The sequence below is a fragment of the Triturus cristatus genome, chromosome 4_1 (assembly GCF_964204655.1).
Source record: "Triturus cristatus chromosome 4_1, aTriCri1.1, whole genome shotgun sequence".
Lineage (NCBI taxonomy): Eukaryota > Metazoa > Chordata > Amphibia > Caudata > Salamandridae > Triturus > Triturus cristatus.
In genome coordinates, this window is record NC_140585.1 from 564,332,390 (window position 1) to 564,352,010 (window position 19,621).

General features: G+C 40.3%; 1 protein-coding gene across 1 annotated transcript in view; it reads right to left on the reverse strand.

Moving 5' to 3' along the window:
* Positions 1-19,621, reverse strand: part of LOC146855235 (cadherin-related family member 4-like) — a 767,858-nt gene that overhangs the window by 37,831 nt on the left and 710,406 nt on the right. The window contains exon 21 of the mRNA XM_085650585.1: positions 5,893-5,985. Within this exon, the coding sequence (XP_085506711.1) occupies positions 5,893-5,985 (93 nt within the window). The remainder of the gene's footprint in view (positions 1-5,892; positions 5,986-19,621) is intronic.

Consider the following 19,621-nt stretch of genomic DNA (forward strand, 5'->3'; position numbering starts at 1 on the left):
ACCATATCTTTTGGCTGGAGGTAAATGTTTGATTTGATCTGCATTCTGCCCATCATCTGCGTATCTTTTACTATTATAAAGTTGGCATTTTATTCCTGGATCACATGATTAGGTGTAGTTGGCAGTTGGCCTTTGTGTATTCCTCCTAATCAGCCACATAATAGAAGGTCTGGGTGTTGGCAGGATGGGCCATCATTGGCAGGATGGGGGGCAGAGCTGTCACTTACTGCACTTGCAATTGTAGTGCTATATGCATTTATATGCATTGTGAAATCATGTGGTGACCATTGACTCCATATGTTTTAATGTGGGATGTGCATTTGAAAGTGTGAGAGAGGAATGTACTGCTCTGTCTCTGAGTCAAACCACAGAGGCTTGGCTAGCTTCTGTCTTGACCTCGACACAGACTGGTACGGTCAGCCTTGGTTTACCAATAGATGAAGGGAGGGGGAATTTCTAGAAGCCTCTCTCTGTGTTATCAAAGGTATTAAAGACAGGAATGTTTGGCAATCAGACAGAAGCTCTTCTGGGTGTGGACACGTAGCCCAGGAGCATTCTTGCTGTCCGTTTGAGACTTCTGGATGACTGAAAAGGGCTTCCCCGTCTGCTCTCTATATTTAATTCTTTCATTTGGCAGTGCTTATTTCTTGCATTGGACATCCATTTTTATCTGAATGTGTTTTATTTCCTTGCATTTGACTTGTGAGTGTTCCATTATTATTGGATTACTTGAGAGTGTTTTATTATTACTTGTGCACATATATAAATGTAGATATATTAGCACGTTGTTTTACCTGTTTCATTTGACAACTGGGAAAATCTTTCTGTTAGAGAGTGATGTATTAATAAAATCCCCCGCTTTATTTTGAAACTGCCTTTTGAATGTTCATTTGCCTTGTTTTGTGAGTGCTGAGTCTCCTTTGCAAGTGTTTCTTCCTACTTTACTGAGTGCCTCATCTTGGGAGTGCTGAATTTCTTTTATTTGGGAGTGTAAAGCAAGAAAGCAATGCAATGGGGCTGCCTCAACATACACACAAAGGACTTCACAGTAGCCGATTGTACCCCCAAACAGACTGGCACCAGGGCAGGGAGGCAAGTAATTCTAGACACCTCTGTAGGAGGAAGCTCCAGAAGCTTCTCCCACTTTAAACTGGGCACCAGGAAAAAAGGGGTCCCTAAGACCCACTCTTCAGTGTGCAATCCTAAACCTGTGGGTACTACGGAAGAAGGACGCCCTGCTGCACTGCTCTTGAGGCCTGCCCTGCTTTCTGAGAAGGAAGACTGGACCTTCTGCAAAGGACTCCCTGCATCTGCCCAGCTGACCTGCAGCCTGGACCTGCAACTGGAAGTGCCTGAACCATGCTTGCCTCTGCTATTGTGAATTCCATGATCTCCATGAGGTGCCCCTTAAGTCCAGAATCCTTGGTGCTCTTCCTTGAAGAAAATGAGGAATCCTGAGGTTTTTACCTCTTTGCCACTGAAAAGGGCTAGATAATGCCAAAATCTTGATGTCCATGCCAATCACTAATGTGAAGCTCTAGTGTACCCAACTCTTTGCACTATAGCAACCACCAGCGATGACCAACAATGCAATATCTGTCCTTCAGGCTATAGCATCAACAGCCCATGGTGGCATCCAACATGAATCTCCAGCAACAACCGTCTGCAACGCCCTACAGGATCTGTGCACTACAGGGATGACCATTCATGACGCCCAGCCTGCTCTTCATGCTACTGAGAAGAACATCCGTAATGCTCTCACTGCTCCACGCGGTCTCCTCCACTGTGAACTGGACTCTTCGCGCTATACTTTGGAAGGTAAATCGTTCAGCAGGCCTAACCTGGTGCCTGTATTTGGCTTGTACTACACTATGGTATGCCTGAATTTGTGACTTTTATCTGGTCTCGTGCAACCAGATAATCATGATTGGTGCTAGTGATGCTTTGTGCTTTTAGGCGCTATGCTACCTTATATCTTAAAATTTGCACATAGCCAGGCTTACTGATTGCTGTTTTGTTTTGTATATAATGTAATTTTAGTCTATTTTTCAAAATTGGTGTGGGATTTTTCTTGTGTTGTGTTTTCACTTTAGTACTTGTCTTGATGTCTCTGAATTGGGCTTTTGGGCCAGATTCAGTACAGAATCTGCCTTGGCAGCAGTAATGGATAACATCAGAATGTCTGTGGACAATGGTCAAGCGGTACTTTTGGTGTTGCTTGACCTATCCGCGGCATTCAACACCATTTCTCACCGGCTCCTTCTCGGAAGACTCTGAGACATCGGACAACAAAGGAATGCAATAAAATGGTTGTCAAACTTTCTATCAGACTGAACCCAGACGATTAATCTGGGACCTTTCCGTTCATAGACTACTAGCGTGACCAAGGGAGTTCCTCAGGGCTCATGTTTGAGCCCAATTTTATTTAACATTTACTTCACCCCCTTGGCGGGATTACTGAGGAATCTAGGTTTCACTCCAATCTCCTATGCAGACGACACTCAGCTTCTACTCTCCCTTGATAAAATTAACCCCAATACTCATACCACCTTTTTGGTTTGCATGAAAGCAGTTGCGGATTGGATGGGTGACAACTTTCTTCAGCTTAATGCTGGAAAATCAGAGACTGTTCGGGGAAGCAATGTTAAGATGGACCCCTAGCTGGTGGCCTGAGGAATTGGGCCCAGTTCCTACTCCAAAAAAGGTGGTCAAAAATGTGGGTGTCCATTAGACCACAAACTAACATTGGGAGAGCATGTTACCTCCATTTAAGAGTCTTGTTTTTTTTCACACTCTTAGTCTTCTACGAAGAGCTTTCCCCTTTCTACCCTCTTCAACACTAAATGTTCTGATTCAGGCATTAGTGCTAAGCCGCCTGGACTACTGCAATGCTTTGCTGTTTTCAGGCAATGAAGCTTCCTTAAATAAACTGCAGCTAGTCCAGATCACGGCAGCCCGCCTAGTTGCCAACGCCTCTCCCAGAACGGCCTCTATACTCCTTTTACAACACCTGCATTGGCTTCCGGTGCGAAAACTGATTAAATTCAAGATCTGCTGTATGGTTCACAAATCTGTACATGAAATGGATCCTAGCTATCTCTCAGATAAACTCTCAAGGTATCTGCCCTCCAGGTCCCTTCGGTCAGGGTCCAAATCACTTTTTTTTACCCCGCGATTTAACAAAGAGCGTTTGGGCGGCAGAGCCTTTTCCCACCTTGCCCCCCTATACTGGAACCAACTCCCCACCCACTTACACCAATGCCCCGACTACCTGAAATTTAGAAAACTACTAAAAACCTCTCTGTTCTGAGTCTTCTTGGTTGATGACAGCAGTCATAGCGCCGAGATACCCCTGACGGGCTGATTCGGGCGCTTTACAAGCTAATGAATATCAAATATCAAATACTGTTTTTGTTCCACATAAGTGCTTTACACAATGCCTGACTTCTTTTGTGCAAATAAACCATGGGGTTAAGGATAGGTTAATTTAGTGACTTTTGTGGTTCTGCCTGAAAAATATTTTGGCTGTCTCTTGAGAAGGACTCACATCCCCCTCAACCAACAACCCAATTTCTCACAATAGGTTTGTGATATTTTACAGATTTAATGGCATCATTCTAGCTATTATATTCACCTTTCTCAGAACACGTGTGTCAATGAATTCTCTTTTTCAACTTCTCTGAGGTTGGGAAGGCAAACCAGTTGTTTCTAGTACTGTGCATGTGAAAAGGTATTTCTCGATTTCATAAGAATTGCAAATACAACCCAAGAACTAATTTTTTATCTACTGTTAGCTGAGCTAGGATTATTTTATTGAACTATGACCTTCATCACTTATAGTGGTTTTCACAATTGAATTTGATTTTACCTGTCTTAATAGTCTTCACTGATTATGCAACGAGAAGTAGCATTCGATGCTCTCATGCCTGCACTACAGGCTTATAAGTGGCCTCATTTTCTATTTTAATTTTGTTCTTTAATTCACCTAATAACGACACAAGTACATTTCTCATAAAATCCAGCAATTAGTCCTGTAACATCTGTGTGTTACTGCCATCTCAAGAATGAGAGATACTCTGGAACCCTATGGAGCTGATACTATGATATGCCAAGCCCTGTAACTTCCACATATTGTATTGAAATCAACCGAAGTATGCCAACATACTTAAAATTTTGATGTAATGAAAGTCATATACATCTCACTGCAAGATTTAAATGCCTCTATTCAATTTTTTCAAAATTATTGACTTTAAAAGGATTTCTTTTCAAAATGTATACATGCTTTATTCCAATCTACTCAATCTATCTTTTTTATTTATTCCTTTTTTATACCCCACCGTCTCTTACTCCCTGTAGTGTATCCTCCTTTTTACAGCCCATTGCTCTCCTACTTTTGTCATCACCTGTGCCCTCTAATACTTGTCTCCCAGTGATGACAGGTAATTCAAGCAGCAGGGTAGGTGGGCAGGTAGGCCATACACACACACATGCACACTCACTCACACACATGCGGGCACCTTTACCTACCATTATCAATCACAAACACATGCACGCATAACAACATGCACTTACATGTAGACATATATTCATACATACACACACACACCAATTTTTTCTTTTAAATAACACTCATCGTGGTGCAGCAGTGGTCTCAGATGGCAGGAGGGAATCCTCAGAAATTCTGAGGATTGAGACTGTTGCCTCCTCTCATTGTCTGATCTTCAGCCAATGACCGGAGCGGCATTACCTACTTCATCACAGAGTGGGTGGTGGTCAGTGAGACTGCTGACTTCATCCCACTCTATGATGTGCTTCTCTGATCGACACTTGGTCCTGGGAACTTTTGTGCTTAAAATTGAAGCACCCAGGTCTGAGCCTATCAGTGATGCTTCTCCTCATCATGAGGGGAAGGACCTTGAGAGTCTTTGCTGGGCTGAGGAGGTCATGCCCACATGGCTGTGACATTAGGAGACTGGCAAAACCTAGCTCAGGCAGCCAAGCGCCTTCACTTTCAGCACAAGTACAGCACCTGACTGCCTGACTTAAATATGAGAAGTGTCTGTCAGACTCAACTTTGCTTTACTCTTAACATTTGGAAAAAGGTGGTGGGTGAGGGCCCCTCTGCTCTTAAGGATGGGCCACCACTGTTATATTCTGGCACTGACATATGAGAGGTGGTGCAAGCACAATGCAGTTTAGCCAGCCAATTATTATTTTCTGATTTTTCTGATGAATCTGCCAGTTCTCCCTATATGTTAGCTAACTCAACAACAGTAATGACATTTATCTTGAGCAATAGGTTAACCATGCGAAAGGATGTCCATCGAAAACCCAATCCTTAGGTCTACACTTGATCTGTTATAAGACATGTACAGCTTGTTACAGAAAATACAAATAATGTGTTTGGTGTTTGCAATTAATGTTTTAGGTCAATATTCACAGTGCAAATAAATATGGTGTGCATTCTTACATCCAGAATAATGTTACCTGTTTTCTCTTACACTGAGGTTCGACATCAGGTCCCAGAAAGACTATAATGATCGAGTCATCAGGTGAACCTGTTAATAGCCAATTCCTGCCTATGAGATACAAAACACTTTAACATACTGTCTGTGGAAATATAATTTGATATTTGCATAACAGTTTCCCAGAAGCTTCAATCCTTTCTCCATAATTATACAGGTGCGTTCTTCTGGCTATTGAGGCCATCATAGCAAGTTCTAACTAAGGGCCATATTTCTTATGAATGGAAAATGTAACAAAGCTATAAAATGGCCGGCGCCATACCTGTTTCTGAACAGATGGCTGAAAATTAAGGTTGCATGAAGTTTTAAATATAATGTTAAAGAAATCTTCTATACAAAGATCAGACTCTATTGATATGTAACATACTTAATTCCAGTATTTGCCTTCTGAGAAGTATCCGACTGTGGATTCTTTCTGGATCCATGACATTGGGGAAAGAACTTTGCATATTTTGGAACACTATAAGGAGAAAAGTGACAAGGTATATGTGAAGAGTCAGCAATCATAAAACTAATTTTGTGTAACAACCATTAAAAACCTTAAAGAAATTTGCATATTCATTTGGCACATGTATATTTCATTCAATATAGAAAATCTCTAAATACATGAAAGACACTATGGAGTGATATTGAAAAAATACATTAAGGCCTATGTATTTACAGAAACTACATCATAAGCATCACCACTGCGCATACAATTCACAATATACATTATTGCTTTGCATCTGATTCACCAGCCACCATTCGCTGATCCATCCAGGACTATCTCGTAAGCTCACCGACAAGCAGACCATCTAATTGGAGAAAAAAGCATTGATGGATGTTCAGAAACAGTAGGCTGCTTCAAACAATGATGCAAGCATTAGGAGCCCTCAAATAAAAAGTGGACAAATCGAGGGTCTTATTTATGGAAGGCTTGTGCCATAGGAGTGTCACTTTTTCTGTCACTCCAATGACACAAATCACTATCCATATCTATGAGGCCACACAAAGCCACTTTGAGTGGCCTCATAGATATGGAGTAAGGCAAGGTAGCACAAGTCACTGTGCTGCCTTACTCTGCACCAGGAATGCATTTCATGGGCACTGCGGTGGGTTTTCCCATGCAACACCCATGGATTTTGACGCTTGACCCAGATTTACTTAATCATGTAACCCTGGGGCAGGACCAAAACCTTACTCCTCCTCAGTGAAGGCGTAACAAGGAGAAATATTTTTATTTCTCCTAATTTTTTCCTCTTTCCATATTCCCTACATTCTGCCGCACACATAAAAAGTAGAAAATGCCTCTCAGGATTGTCGTTTGCAGGAAGGTGCTCCTTCCTGCACAAAAACAATCCTGCATACAATTCAGATTCATCATGGTGCAAGGGTGACTGCATGGGCGCTAGGCAGACAATTGTGCACCAGCACAGGGGAAAAGGACAGAAATGCACTGTATTTCATAAATATGGTGCATTCCTGCCCTTTTACATTGGCTTAGGGCAGCACTTCAAGAAGACCTGCAGCACTGCCCTTGGCCAATTCCACATAAATGAGGCCCCTGCTGCTGTGTGGTCACTACATTGCTGAATTCCCTGAATTATCCATTTGAATTCCACTACAAGTTTAAAATGGACCATTATTTTCCAACTTGTATGCTATTCATTTTCAACTTACAAAGCTTAATGTATTGTGGATTGGGTCATTTTCTGTTCACTCAACTCAAATTATTTTTAAAAGCAAAATACATTTAATTTGTGCTAGTAGAACCATTAAAACTCAGGTGGAGAATGATAGTACATCAAACACAGGAGACAAATAATTTTCACAGTAAGAGACTGCTTGTGACCCCACAGATGCTGTTTTCTGACATGGGCTCTGCAAGAGGCACCCCCACACTTTCACAAGTTAGTGTTCTTGCACCATGCCTTAATGTAGGAGATCTATGAATCAATGTAAAGTTTATCTTGCTTTAATGGTATGGAGATTGTGCTGGGGCAGGAAAAGTGTAATTAAGGGAAAGGATAGACAACTAATAGGTATTGAGTGTGTGTGTGTGGATGATAGAGGTTTAGCTATCTAGCCGACCTAGCCTGGTCATGATTCACACTGGATAAAGACAGACTGCAGCCAAAAGCCGGATATAAGTCAGATAGAAGTGTATGTACTTTTTCCTTCCTCCCACCGTGGGTATCAAAAATTATACAGACGCATGATCTATATTAGGATTGCTTTTACACCTTTTCCTGTGTACCATTTTACCTCCCTCCATAGAATCAATTCTTGACAATAGGTAGAGGCCCTTGATTATTTTTCCCTATCTGTAAGCGTGTAAGACTAAGTGTAAGTGCAAGATAAGTTAATAAATGTTGATGGGTTGCCAACACCTTTTTTTATTACTAAATAGGGCCTAGCCTGCACCTCCTAAGGGATCAGTATATCAAATGATGTGTAATGTTGGAATGAGCACATGTATTTGGCTACAGGAATAGCATAGGGTATATGATGACACCAAAACAAGATGTATAGATCTTTATATACATATATATATATATATATATTCCTCTTCGATGACCCTTCTCCATGGGCTACAAAGGAGGCGCACACTAGGGGATTATACTCTTCTTAATTTATTTCAGCCACAAACAAAAAAACACCCGACAGACGTGTTTCGGCTACACGCCTTTGTCAATGTCGGTAAGGTCAACATTACCATTCGTTTTTAAAATTAAATAATAAACATAGAAAGTGGAAGCATTTCCTTTGCATTATCTATAGAAAGCAAAGAAAGGTTAGCAGTGTTTCATAGCAGAGCATAGTTTTCAATGGCGGCCATCTAATGATCTTTTATAAACCATACAATTCATTGACGCATGCCTGTTTTCTGCTATGCATTACTTGCTTATACATTGTGGGCATTTCTTTTATACTTCCTATATACAACTATTTACAAACTGTACCACTGATTATTCATTTTATATATATATATACTTCAGTGTACTGTAAATTATGCAAAGATTTTAGATAAAATTCGTGTCCACAAGTATTAGTTAATCAACAATGTGTATGATTGCCCTCCCTTACCTATATACAAGTGCGGTAAGTGCAGATTAGTTTTCCTTTCTTCAATAACCTTTTTGGATATTTATAAAAACCTTTGTTAAACGCTTTTATGAAATATGTATCCATAGTTCTTCCTCATTATTCAATCCTGATGGACTTTTAGTTTGCATCTCAATTATATATTTTGATTCTAACTTCCTCAGTTTCCTTATTCTGTCCCCACCCCCTTTCATCTTTGGGGATTTGATCGATACAGAAAAACTTTAGGAGGTTCTGATGGGTAAGTTGGACCTCGGTTCTTTATGGCACGCATGTGCTCGATAACCCCCTTTTTAGTTGGGTGAATGGTGCTTCCCACATAGTTAAGCTCACATGGCCAGGTCAAGCAGTATACAGCAAATTCTGTGTTGCAGTTCATACGTTTGTTAATTCTTCTCTTTATTATCCTGCCCGGAATAGTAAACTCCTTGACCTTTTTGCAGTTCTTGCATGCCTTGCAGTTCATGCATGGATAAAATCCTGTTACAGTGTCCTTCCTTATTGGATTTTTAGAAAAGTGGCTCCTCACTAATTGATCTTTCAGCACTGAACCTCTCCTGTAAGTTATCAGGGGGTTCTTCGATATGTGTGGTCCTACAATGATGTCTGATTTAAGAACCTTCCAATTTTTCTGAAAGATTTGGAAAACCTCTGAAGATTGAGCTGAGTATTCTGTTATCATCCTTATCTCGCCTTTCTTCTCCTGTTTCTCTTCTGAGGTATCTCTATCCCTTATTATCAGATTTTTTCTTTCTAAATGTCCTGCTTTTCTTTCTGCTCCTTTTAACACTCCTTCTTTATATCCTCTCTCTCTTAGTCTGTTGAAGACTTCATCATTTGGATTTGACAAATTCTTTATCTTTTGTGCAGTTTCTTTTCAACCTCACAAGTTCCCCGTATGGGACCCCCTTGATCATGCTATCGGGATGGAAGCTCTCAGCGTGTAACATGCTGTTTCCAGATTTTGGCTTCCGATAAAGTGTTGTCTCTATGCTGTTATCTTCTATGTTGACTAGTAAGTCTAAATAGGGTACTTGTGTGTCGCTAATCCACTCGGTGAATGTCAGATTGCATGTATTGTTGTTGAGGGCCGCCACATAGATTTCCGCCTCCTCTTGTGTCCCCTTCCAGATAATGAAGAGGTCATCTATGTAGCGAGCCCACAACACAATATTTTCCAGCCAGTTTTCATTGGCTCCTGCCCAGGCCATGTGCTTCTCCCACCAGCCCACGAATAAATTCAAGTAATTGGGGCGAAGCACATGCCCATCGCAAATCCCTGTTCCTGGGGATATAGCTCCCCTGAAAAAAGGAAAATTTTATTTTTCAGACAGAACGATGTTAGTTCTGCAAGCATGATGTGGTTGTGAATCACGCGCTCCAATTTGTGCAGTTCTAAACAGAGTTTCTAAAACTATTGATTTTAGTGGGCGTGCGAGGATGTGGCATCCTCTAAACCAAGGTGTCGTAGAATCAGTAAGGTAGCATATCCCTTCTTGGGAGATGTCCCTCCATACGCACTGCCGAAAATGCAAATGTTCAAAAGGAAATGTTTTTTCAAACTGATCAATAAAGTTTTGATGAATTGAAAAATAAGAATTATTCAAGCAATTCTTCGTAGATGTATCATATCCTCATTGTATTCATGAGTTATTTGAGATCCTTTGAAATGCATATGTTGAAAGGGTTATTCCTGGTTGGTGAATACATCATTTGAATGAAAGAACCCCAATGCATTTCGGGCAATGGACTTGCCCTTCGTCAGGGAGTGATTTTCTAAAGAAAATAAAATAAAGATAGACGACAATAAGGCGACCTGTGTCTTCAAGATGCTAAAAAAATATGTATAAACCCAATAAACACCGAAGTGTTTAGATAAAGATGAGAATGAACGTGTATTAATGAAATTATGTGAATCTTCCAAGGTTCAATGAAGAAAGGTGATCTATTAGTGAAGCGTGTCCCTTACGATAGAAATAAAAGTTGTGCAGAAAGTAATGTGCCGTTATAGAACGAATCAGGAAGACAGAGTGTTAATAGTTATAGGTTGTATTTTTTTCACAACAACTGATTCTTTTCTCAACTCTCCGGTACATGGGAAATTACGCAGCTCCCAGCTACGCATATCTTTTCATGCACAAATTTGAATTAGATCACATTCTTAATGTCACCATATGGCAAACACATTTAACAGCATTTTTTCGGTACATTGACGACACCTTTTTAATTTGGCATGGCCCTAAGACAACATTGATCGCAGCCATCGATCCATTACATTCTGTGAATGATCGATTGAAATTCACTTACAACATTGACAAAATTTCAGATTAACTTTTTGGATGTGTTAGTATTTGTCAAAGATCAAAATATTGAGACGACTTTATACAGGAAAAACACTGATCGTAACAATCTATTACACTTCAGCAGTTTTCATCCTCCAGCTTTAAAAGCTCATTTACCCTTTTCCCAGTTGTTGAAGATCAAGAGAATCATTTCTAATCCAGAATTAATTCCCAATAATATATTGGAGATGGAACAACGTTTTCACAGCAGAGGATATCCCATGAAACTCACATCTGCAGCCACAGAACGTGTCTTTTCAATTTCCAGAACTAAACTACTTACCTCTAAAGATCATGTAAAAGGTACATTAAGATCGTCATTTGTCACAAAATATTCCACCAAAAGCATTAGTCTCAAAAAAATCATATTAAAGTATTGGCCCATGCTTCAAGCAGAACCAGACTTCAAGGACACGTTTTTAGAGAAACCCCTTTTTGCATACAAACAAAGCAAAAATCTCATCAAAATTCTCAAACCATCGGTTCCGGCGGAATCTAATCCAGCATACAAGGGCACGGTACCCTGTCATAACTGTGGTAACTGCAACAACATTATTAAAGGCAACACCACACGTCATCCAACACAAGGTTATGACATCAAACTTTATACAACAGCCACTTATGATCCCATGAATCTGGTATATCTATTAAAATGTCCGTGTGGCTTGGTATACATTGGCAAAACTGAGAGGAAAATTAAAACAAGACTGAATGAACATAAAAGTAACATACGGAACAAGAATCCCAAGTCAGTTGTGGCCACACATTTCAACGATCACAATCACAACATCAGCCAACTACGTTTCCTAGTATGTGAAATTGTGGACATTAAAGAAGGAAGAGACAACAAAAAATATCTTCTGCAGAGAGAGACATTTTGGATCATAAAAATGAACTCGCTGGTGCCACACGGCTTGAATGACCGTGTTGAATACAGCTGTTTTCTATAACCATGATATTGCACGTCTTCCAGTATCCTTATAATCACTCCACTTTCAAATAACTATGTACTGTTTGCTTCATGATGTTACACTTGATGTTCTACTTTCTTTACTGTTTATTATCTTTATTTTTCACCTCTACTAACTACTGTTTCTTCCCATATTCTATTTTTTCACACTCACAATTTTTTTAATTCAGCCATTTGGCAACCGTCATAATAACCATGCACTATTTGCATTAATATTTACAATTATCCTTATGGACACCTTGATTTCTTTCTCCTTTTTATGATTTCACGAATTCTATTATTCCTCTCATATATTAGTTTATTTTCATTACGAACATTGTTTCCAATCATTTTTCATTTTAATTATGTATGTATTTATGTTTTACCCATTTTTTTCACTCTTCCTCTAAACTCTCATATTCACAGAGTCTCCGTCCTCTCCCAACTTCATATATCAATCATTGGTATTTAACCTTCGTTATGAAATGTTTTTCAAATCAATATCTTGCGACGTTTTTTCAAATTCACACACTACTTCATGAGATTTATTCACCTTTCTAAGATGTCTGCCATAGATCAATCTCAACAGCATCGACAACTCACACCTTTTTCTCTTTCTAACATCCACTTCCGTGTTCTTAACCGGCGACCGCGTCTTCTCTGGTGAACACATTCACTGCGGGAGACATGCGATCTACACTTTCTTCTTTTTAAGGTAATAACTGATATTTTTTTATCACTTTTCAGCACCGCTTTTAGTTATGATGCGTTTGTAACACTTTTGGATGATATTTTATATAGAATCACTTTCACAGCACGTTGCACCGCACTGTAACCGGAACACTATATCTCGTTTTTGATTTCATTCACGCTCTTTTTAATTTTTTTCATGCTCATTTTGGCAACACAGTAGGACTTCAACAAGTCACTGTGTATTCTATCACCTATAACTATTAACAGTCTGTCTTCCCGATTCATTCTATAACGGCACATTACTTTCTGTACAATTTTTATTTTTTATCGTAAGGGTCACGCTTCACTAATAGATCACCTTTCTTCATTGAACCTTGGAAGATTCACATAATTTCATTAATACACGTTCATTCTCATCTTTATCTAAACACTTAGGTGTTTATTGGGTTTATACATATTTTTTTAGCATCTTGAAGACACAGATCGCCTTATTGTCGTCTATCTTTATTTTCTTTTCTTTAGAAATTCACTCCCTGACGAAGGGCAAGTCCATTGCCCAAAATGCATTGGGGCTCTTTCATTCAAATGATGTATTCACCAACCAGGAATAACCCATTCAACATATGCATTTCAAAGGATCTCATATAACTCATGAATACAATGAGGATATGATAGTTCTACAAGCATAACATTGTGCTTGAAATATTTTGCATTCCATTTCTTTAAAAAGAACTCCATCACCCTCAATCCCTTGTCATGCTCTATACTCGTTTATATAGACTTGTCACGTCTAAAGTTATGAGCAGCATATCCGATTCCCATTGGATATCAGAGATAATGCGTAGAAAGTCCTTTGTGTCCTTGATGTAGGAGCTTAGATCTTTAACTAGTGGCTTTAAAAAACAATCTATGTATACAGAGGCATTTTCTAGCAGACTGTGAAGCAAGGACACAATTGGTCTACCTGGTGGATTTTTGTTACATTTATGCACTTTCGGCAGATGATAAAATGTTGGTATTTCTGGTGTCTCGCAATGCATAAATCTGAAATCCACATCTCCATGTATCTCTTTTTCCCGGCACTTTGTCAGAATTTCATGAAACTCGCCAATACTCTTCACATATGTGCTTCGAGTGACAGTTTTATAGCAGTTTTTGTCGGACAATTGTCTCCACGCTTCCTTTTGATATTGTTTTTTGTCCATCGGCACGACATTCCCTCCTTTGTCCGAGGGTTTTATAATTAAATCGTCATCATTTTTCAGGTCCATGATTGCCTTCCATTGATTCCTTAAGATGTTTTCTTTACTTAGATCAGGGCATCTGGCTTGTAGTTTTTAAGGTCACCTATGACCAGATCATGGAAGGTATCAATTGCGTTGTGTGCAGTTCCGGGGATAATGTGTGATTTGATTTTAATATTGCTGGCAGCTCCTACTTGTGTTATTCCAGCTTCCTCTAAACTTCTCGTTGTATCAATTTGACTCATCATATTTCCCTCAGATTCTAGTTCTCGTAATAATTGTGCAGTCCCAATATCAGCTCCAGTGAGAACATCCCCTGCCGCCTGAGCAGATTCAGATGAGGGTTTGGGTTTCGTAGGGTGCAGGAGGTGCAGTTTCATTAGTTTTATTTTCCTTATGTACTTGAACAGATCTATTCGTACATTTGCATATTCAAATTGTGTTGTGGGGCAGAAAGTGAGACCTAATTCGAGTACTTTTTCCTCTTCCGATGTTAAATGTCTCTTCGATAGATTCATAATTGTTTGCTTTTTAATCATTTTCTCTTTCCCCCATGTTTGATTTGTGTTGTCATCTGTTCTAATGTTGTTGCTTTTTCCTGTCCTACCCCTTCTTGTCCTCCATTTCCTCTTCCTCTTTGAGGTGGATGGATTATTGCTGCCGGTCGTTGTTTCACTTGCCTGATCAGCTGGTATTCTTGAAAAAAAGATGGAATTACTTCCTTATCTTTTCGTGCCGGTTGCTCCCCTTTGGATACTTCCACCTCCGACTCTGATGTCTCTCTGGAAGAGGCCTCCTGTGTTCTTTGTTGCATCAATTGTTTCCTAGGACCTTCAAATTTTTTGGCAAAAATTTGTATTTTTCCAGATTCATAGTCTTCCTCGTCCCAGAGGAACTTCGTTTGCTTACGATGTCTGATTACACTCTCGTAATCCATTGAGCGTTTCTTCATCCGTTGCTGTAGTTCGTCCTTCAGTTTGGTGTCTTTCTCCAAGGCTATTTCTCCTTCGATAGTTGTAATCTCCTCTAATAACTTCTGTCTGTCACTCCAGGCATATTTGATGAGTATTTTTACCATGCCTATGGTGGACTCATGCGTGTATTCAGACCATTCCTGTAGAAGCAAAGGGTCTGAGTTCTCGTAAGAGGGGGTTGTATAAATTCTGAGCCCCCTTGGTATCCGGTTGGCATCAAGGTACCGTTGCAGGGAGGTAGCCTCCCACCAATTTCTCGTTTCTTTTTCATACATATTTTCCAGCCTGTTGTACAAGGATTTTAGGTTATTTGATTTTGTTTGCACTCCCGTGCCAACTTTTAGTTCAGCCTTAGGTTTGCGTGCACTTTTGCAGAAAATACTTTCCTCTGCTTATTCCCTCACTCGGTCAGAAAACATACTCCTTTTCTCTTGTTCTTAATGGTGTCTTTCGCTACATTTTTTGGATTCTTCCCCCAACGTGTCTATCACTCTCGTCAATCTTCAAAAATCAGAAGAAAGAAAAAGGCGGCTCCGCTTACCGGTAGGATCCCTGCCGATCACCCCGTGTCCTCCGACTCGTAGCGCCCACCGTTTCTCCTCACACGGCCCCACGTCGCCCCTCCCTTCTCTCGATTCGTCTTCTCTTGCTGGAGTCTGCTTTACTTTGCAGGTCAAGACATGTGACGGAGTCAGCAGCAATATTCCAATTTTGCAATGCGTTCACCCGCTGCTTCTCTCACGACATGAGTGCAATCCTCCGCATTGGTGAAACGCAAACTCAATTCCTCTTTGATGACCCTCCTCCACGGGTCGCAAATGAGGTGCACACTAGGGGATTATACTCTTCTTAATTTATTTCAGCCCCAAACAAAAAAACACCTGACTGATGTGTTTCGGCTTCATGCCTTTATCAATGTCGGTAAGGTCAACTTTACCATTCGTTTTTAAAATTACATTATAAACATAGAAAGTGGAAGCATTTCATTTGCATGATGTATAGAAATCAAAGAAGGGTTAGCAGTGTTTCATAGCAGAGCATAGGTTTCAACGGTGGCCATCTTACGATGTTTTATAAACCATACAATTAATTGACGCATACATGTTTTCTGCTATGCATTACTTGCTTATACATTGTGGGCATTTCTTTTATACATCCTATACACAACTATTTATATACTGTACAACTGATTATTCATTTTATATATATATATACATAGGTGCAGCCCTGTGTGGGCAAAGGGTGTCCTCTATTTTTTCGTCAATAGTTATATGGATTGAAGTGTTTACTGTTTCGGTTATCATGCCCTGAATGGGCTATCTCCACTCCACCCTTCCATACTTCAGTGTACTGTAAATTATGTAAAGATTTTAGATATAAGTCATGTCCACAAGTATTAGTTAATCAACAATGTGTATGATTGCCCTCCCTTACCTATATACAAGTGCGGTAAGTGCAAATTAGTTTTCCTTTCTTCAATAACCTTTTTGGATATTTATAAAAACCTTTTTTAAATGCTTTTTTGGAATATGTATCCATAATTCTTCCTCGTTATTCAATCCTGACGGACTTTTAGTTTTCATCTCAATTATATATTTTGATTTTAACTTCCTCAGTTTCCTTATTCTGTCCCCACCCCTTTCATCTTTGGGGTTTTGATCGATACAGAAAAACTTTCTGATTAGATGGTTACAAATATGCCAAGCGATCTGCATGCCTGACAACCTAATGTTGGATACCTGCCTGACCCTCACTTAACCAGTTGTAATGACGTATAAAATACGAGGTTTGTGCGCTTGGGCCGCCAACATGGAGGAAGGTGTACTGCTGAAACGCGTTTGTTGTTTTGATTTTGTGACATTAAAATCCAAATGAGGATTTACCTCCTGGGAGGGCTGGTGTTTATTTGTTTGGAGCATGGAGGTTGTACGCAAGTCTGTCATAGTGTACCGAGCACCTGCTACTGAGTGCGTGGGCAAATGGCAGAAAGCGGAGCGTTGACATTGTAAAAAGCTCCCGCACCGCCCTATTGATGCACAGCTGACCGGCAGTGATAAGGATTTCCATCTGAAGATCTGACACCACGTCGAGTATGCGGTAAGAGCTTTAATTTACGATCACTGCTGGACACACGATTTGGAACTTGTATTTTCAACGGAGCATAGCGAAGGGGGAGAGCACCACATATCTCTGTGTATTAATGAAGTTTGAATGTACAGCGAAGTGGCCCGCCACGAAGCGGCCTCGGACATTTTCAGGACAAGAGCTGGGTCTCGTTCTGTCGGTAATGGAGTGACCTCCAGCCAATTGGAACGGCTGTATGAAAGAGAAATAATGAAGTGGTGGGAGACCACTTCCTTTCAACACTACACCAAAGTAAACAGGGTGCCCAGAGGACTGTAGATCTATCTGGTCCCGGATCCCAAGCTCCTAGATGAATGGGTGGAGTATATGGCAGGTTCCTCGAAAGGGATGCTGGTAATCCTTGTGAAGTTTGCTTGGAGTGACAGAAACAAGGCAGTGAAAGAAATAGAGGAAGCCGAAAAGAATATCACCGCTGAGTGTGAAAAATCAACACATGATAAATTATGGGCACAAATGAATAAGCGCCTGGAAAGCTACGAAGGTAAAATCAAGCAAAGGAAGCAACAGAAATGTGATCGGGATGCCAGGGACTATGAACAGGGTAGGATCCTCACCTTCGCCAGGAAATGCGATGCGCCTAGGAGAGACCTTAGAAACAACAAGTCCCACAAGGCTGCTGTAACAAGGGATACTTCGGAATCAGAAGTTTCCAACACAGAACAATCTGAAGAAGAGAGTGGGGGAGCAAAAGCAAGTGGTCCAGCACCGCCCCATTTTCACCAGTAGTTCAATCTTATTCAGCAGACCTGGCTACAGGGAGGCAAAGGAAGACCCCCGGAGCAATCAGCTACAGATAGACAAGAAGGGGCGAAGGGAAACCGACAAAAAAGTGGCACAGGCACTTGACCCAAACACAATCAGAAATTCAGGTAATAGAGAGTGAGGTGGATGAAGAAAATCTCACGATTATTAACCTGACACCAAAAGAATTGACACCGGTGGAAGAATCTGTCCTCAAACTAGGACTCACATTTTGTCCTACAAGCAGATTTGAATACGCCCAAACCAGGATAAATGTTTACAAATTCACGAGGAAGATTACATTATACAAGTTTTTCAAAATGAGAGGCTCTGCGTCCAGAACAAATGCCATCTCGACTCAGCTCACAGGAACTGACATTTTAAGCGGGCAAGATCTAGAAACGCTCGCAGTCATGGAGGAACTGGGAAATGTAGGGAGATAAAGAGATGAAACATCTCTAGAAGAGGTTTAACAAGAGGCAAACTTTGGGATAAAGCAGGAACGGTCACCGAGTACCTTTAGAACTACCTCTTATTTTTATCCACAGACCCCTACTGACACTATTGACATCTTCTGTGAATGAGTTAACCAAGATCTTCTAAAATTAAGAGAGAATGTGGTAAATTTAACTATAAGAAAAAGATCATCTGGTAACAAGTTATCTACCACCTGTACAGAGAGGGATACAAGGTATCACAGGTTTTTACCCTTGCGGTAAGTGCAAGGCATGCGCAAACTGTACCAAAGTCACAACATACACTATTGAAGGACCCAATACGTATTTCCAAATTTATTATCTGCAATACAGATTATGTCGTTTATTTCTTGGTATGCCCTTGTGGCTTGAGGTACATGGGCAGTACCGTACACCCAGCTAAGATTCGTGTCCTAGAGCACCAAAGAGCCATTCAGAATAATGATACTAGTTATCGCTAGACATTTCCAGTCATATCACAACAGCAATCGTAAGCTAGTTAAATATTTTTGTCTCGACCATGTGGCCCATGATCTCAGGGGAGGAGATAGAGAAAAGCGTCTACGAAGATTAGAATCGCGCTACATTCTTGACATGGTAACTAAAGCACCGACAGTGCTGAATATGGGGGAGGAACTGGGGGTACACTTGTAAATATATATAGCACTCTAGGTTGAAAAGGAGGTGAGGGTTCAGGGAGGGAGAGAGTGGTCATTTACACTGTCAGTGTAAAACATTAAGGACATGTGAGGACTTCAATACTTTTTATTTATAGAGGCACAGAGCCCATCCAGGTAACAATTATGATATTAATGAGCAACATAGCAATTTTGCCCATTCAGGGCACGCAAGCTTAACATTTGAGACGAAACGGAAACTGTAATACCGTAAAAGTCTGTGCGCGATGTGTTATGAAATTAGATTTGTGACATTGTTGCATTGGTCTTTTATGTTGCGATTTTCATGCAATGTAATGGTTTGTACTGTGATTTCATGGTTACAAATATGCCAAGTGATCTGCATGCCTGACAACCTAATGTCGGATACCTGCCTGACCCTCACTTAACCATTTGTAATGACGTATAAATTACGAGGTTTGTACGTGGCGGCCGCCAACACTGAGGAAGGCGTACCGCTGAAACGCGTTTGTTGTTTAGATTCTGTGCCATTAAAATCTGGATGAGGATTTACCCCCTGCTGGTGTTTATTTGTTTGGAGCATGTATATATATATATATATATATATATATATATATATCGAGGAATTTCGCCACAACCACTCCTGCAATCCAGCAATCTCAGAGAACGCAGGAATAGACGAAGACTGACCCAACTTGCGAGTGAGTAATATGATCTTTTTATTTAACTCACAACAGTGCCTGCATGACGCGTTTCAGCCTTCCAGAGGCCTTGATCACATGACACCCAGGCTTAGCAGAGTTGTATTTA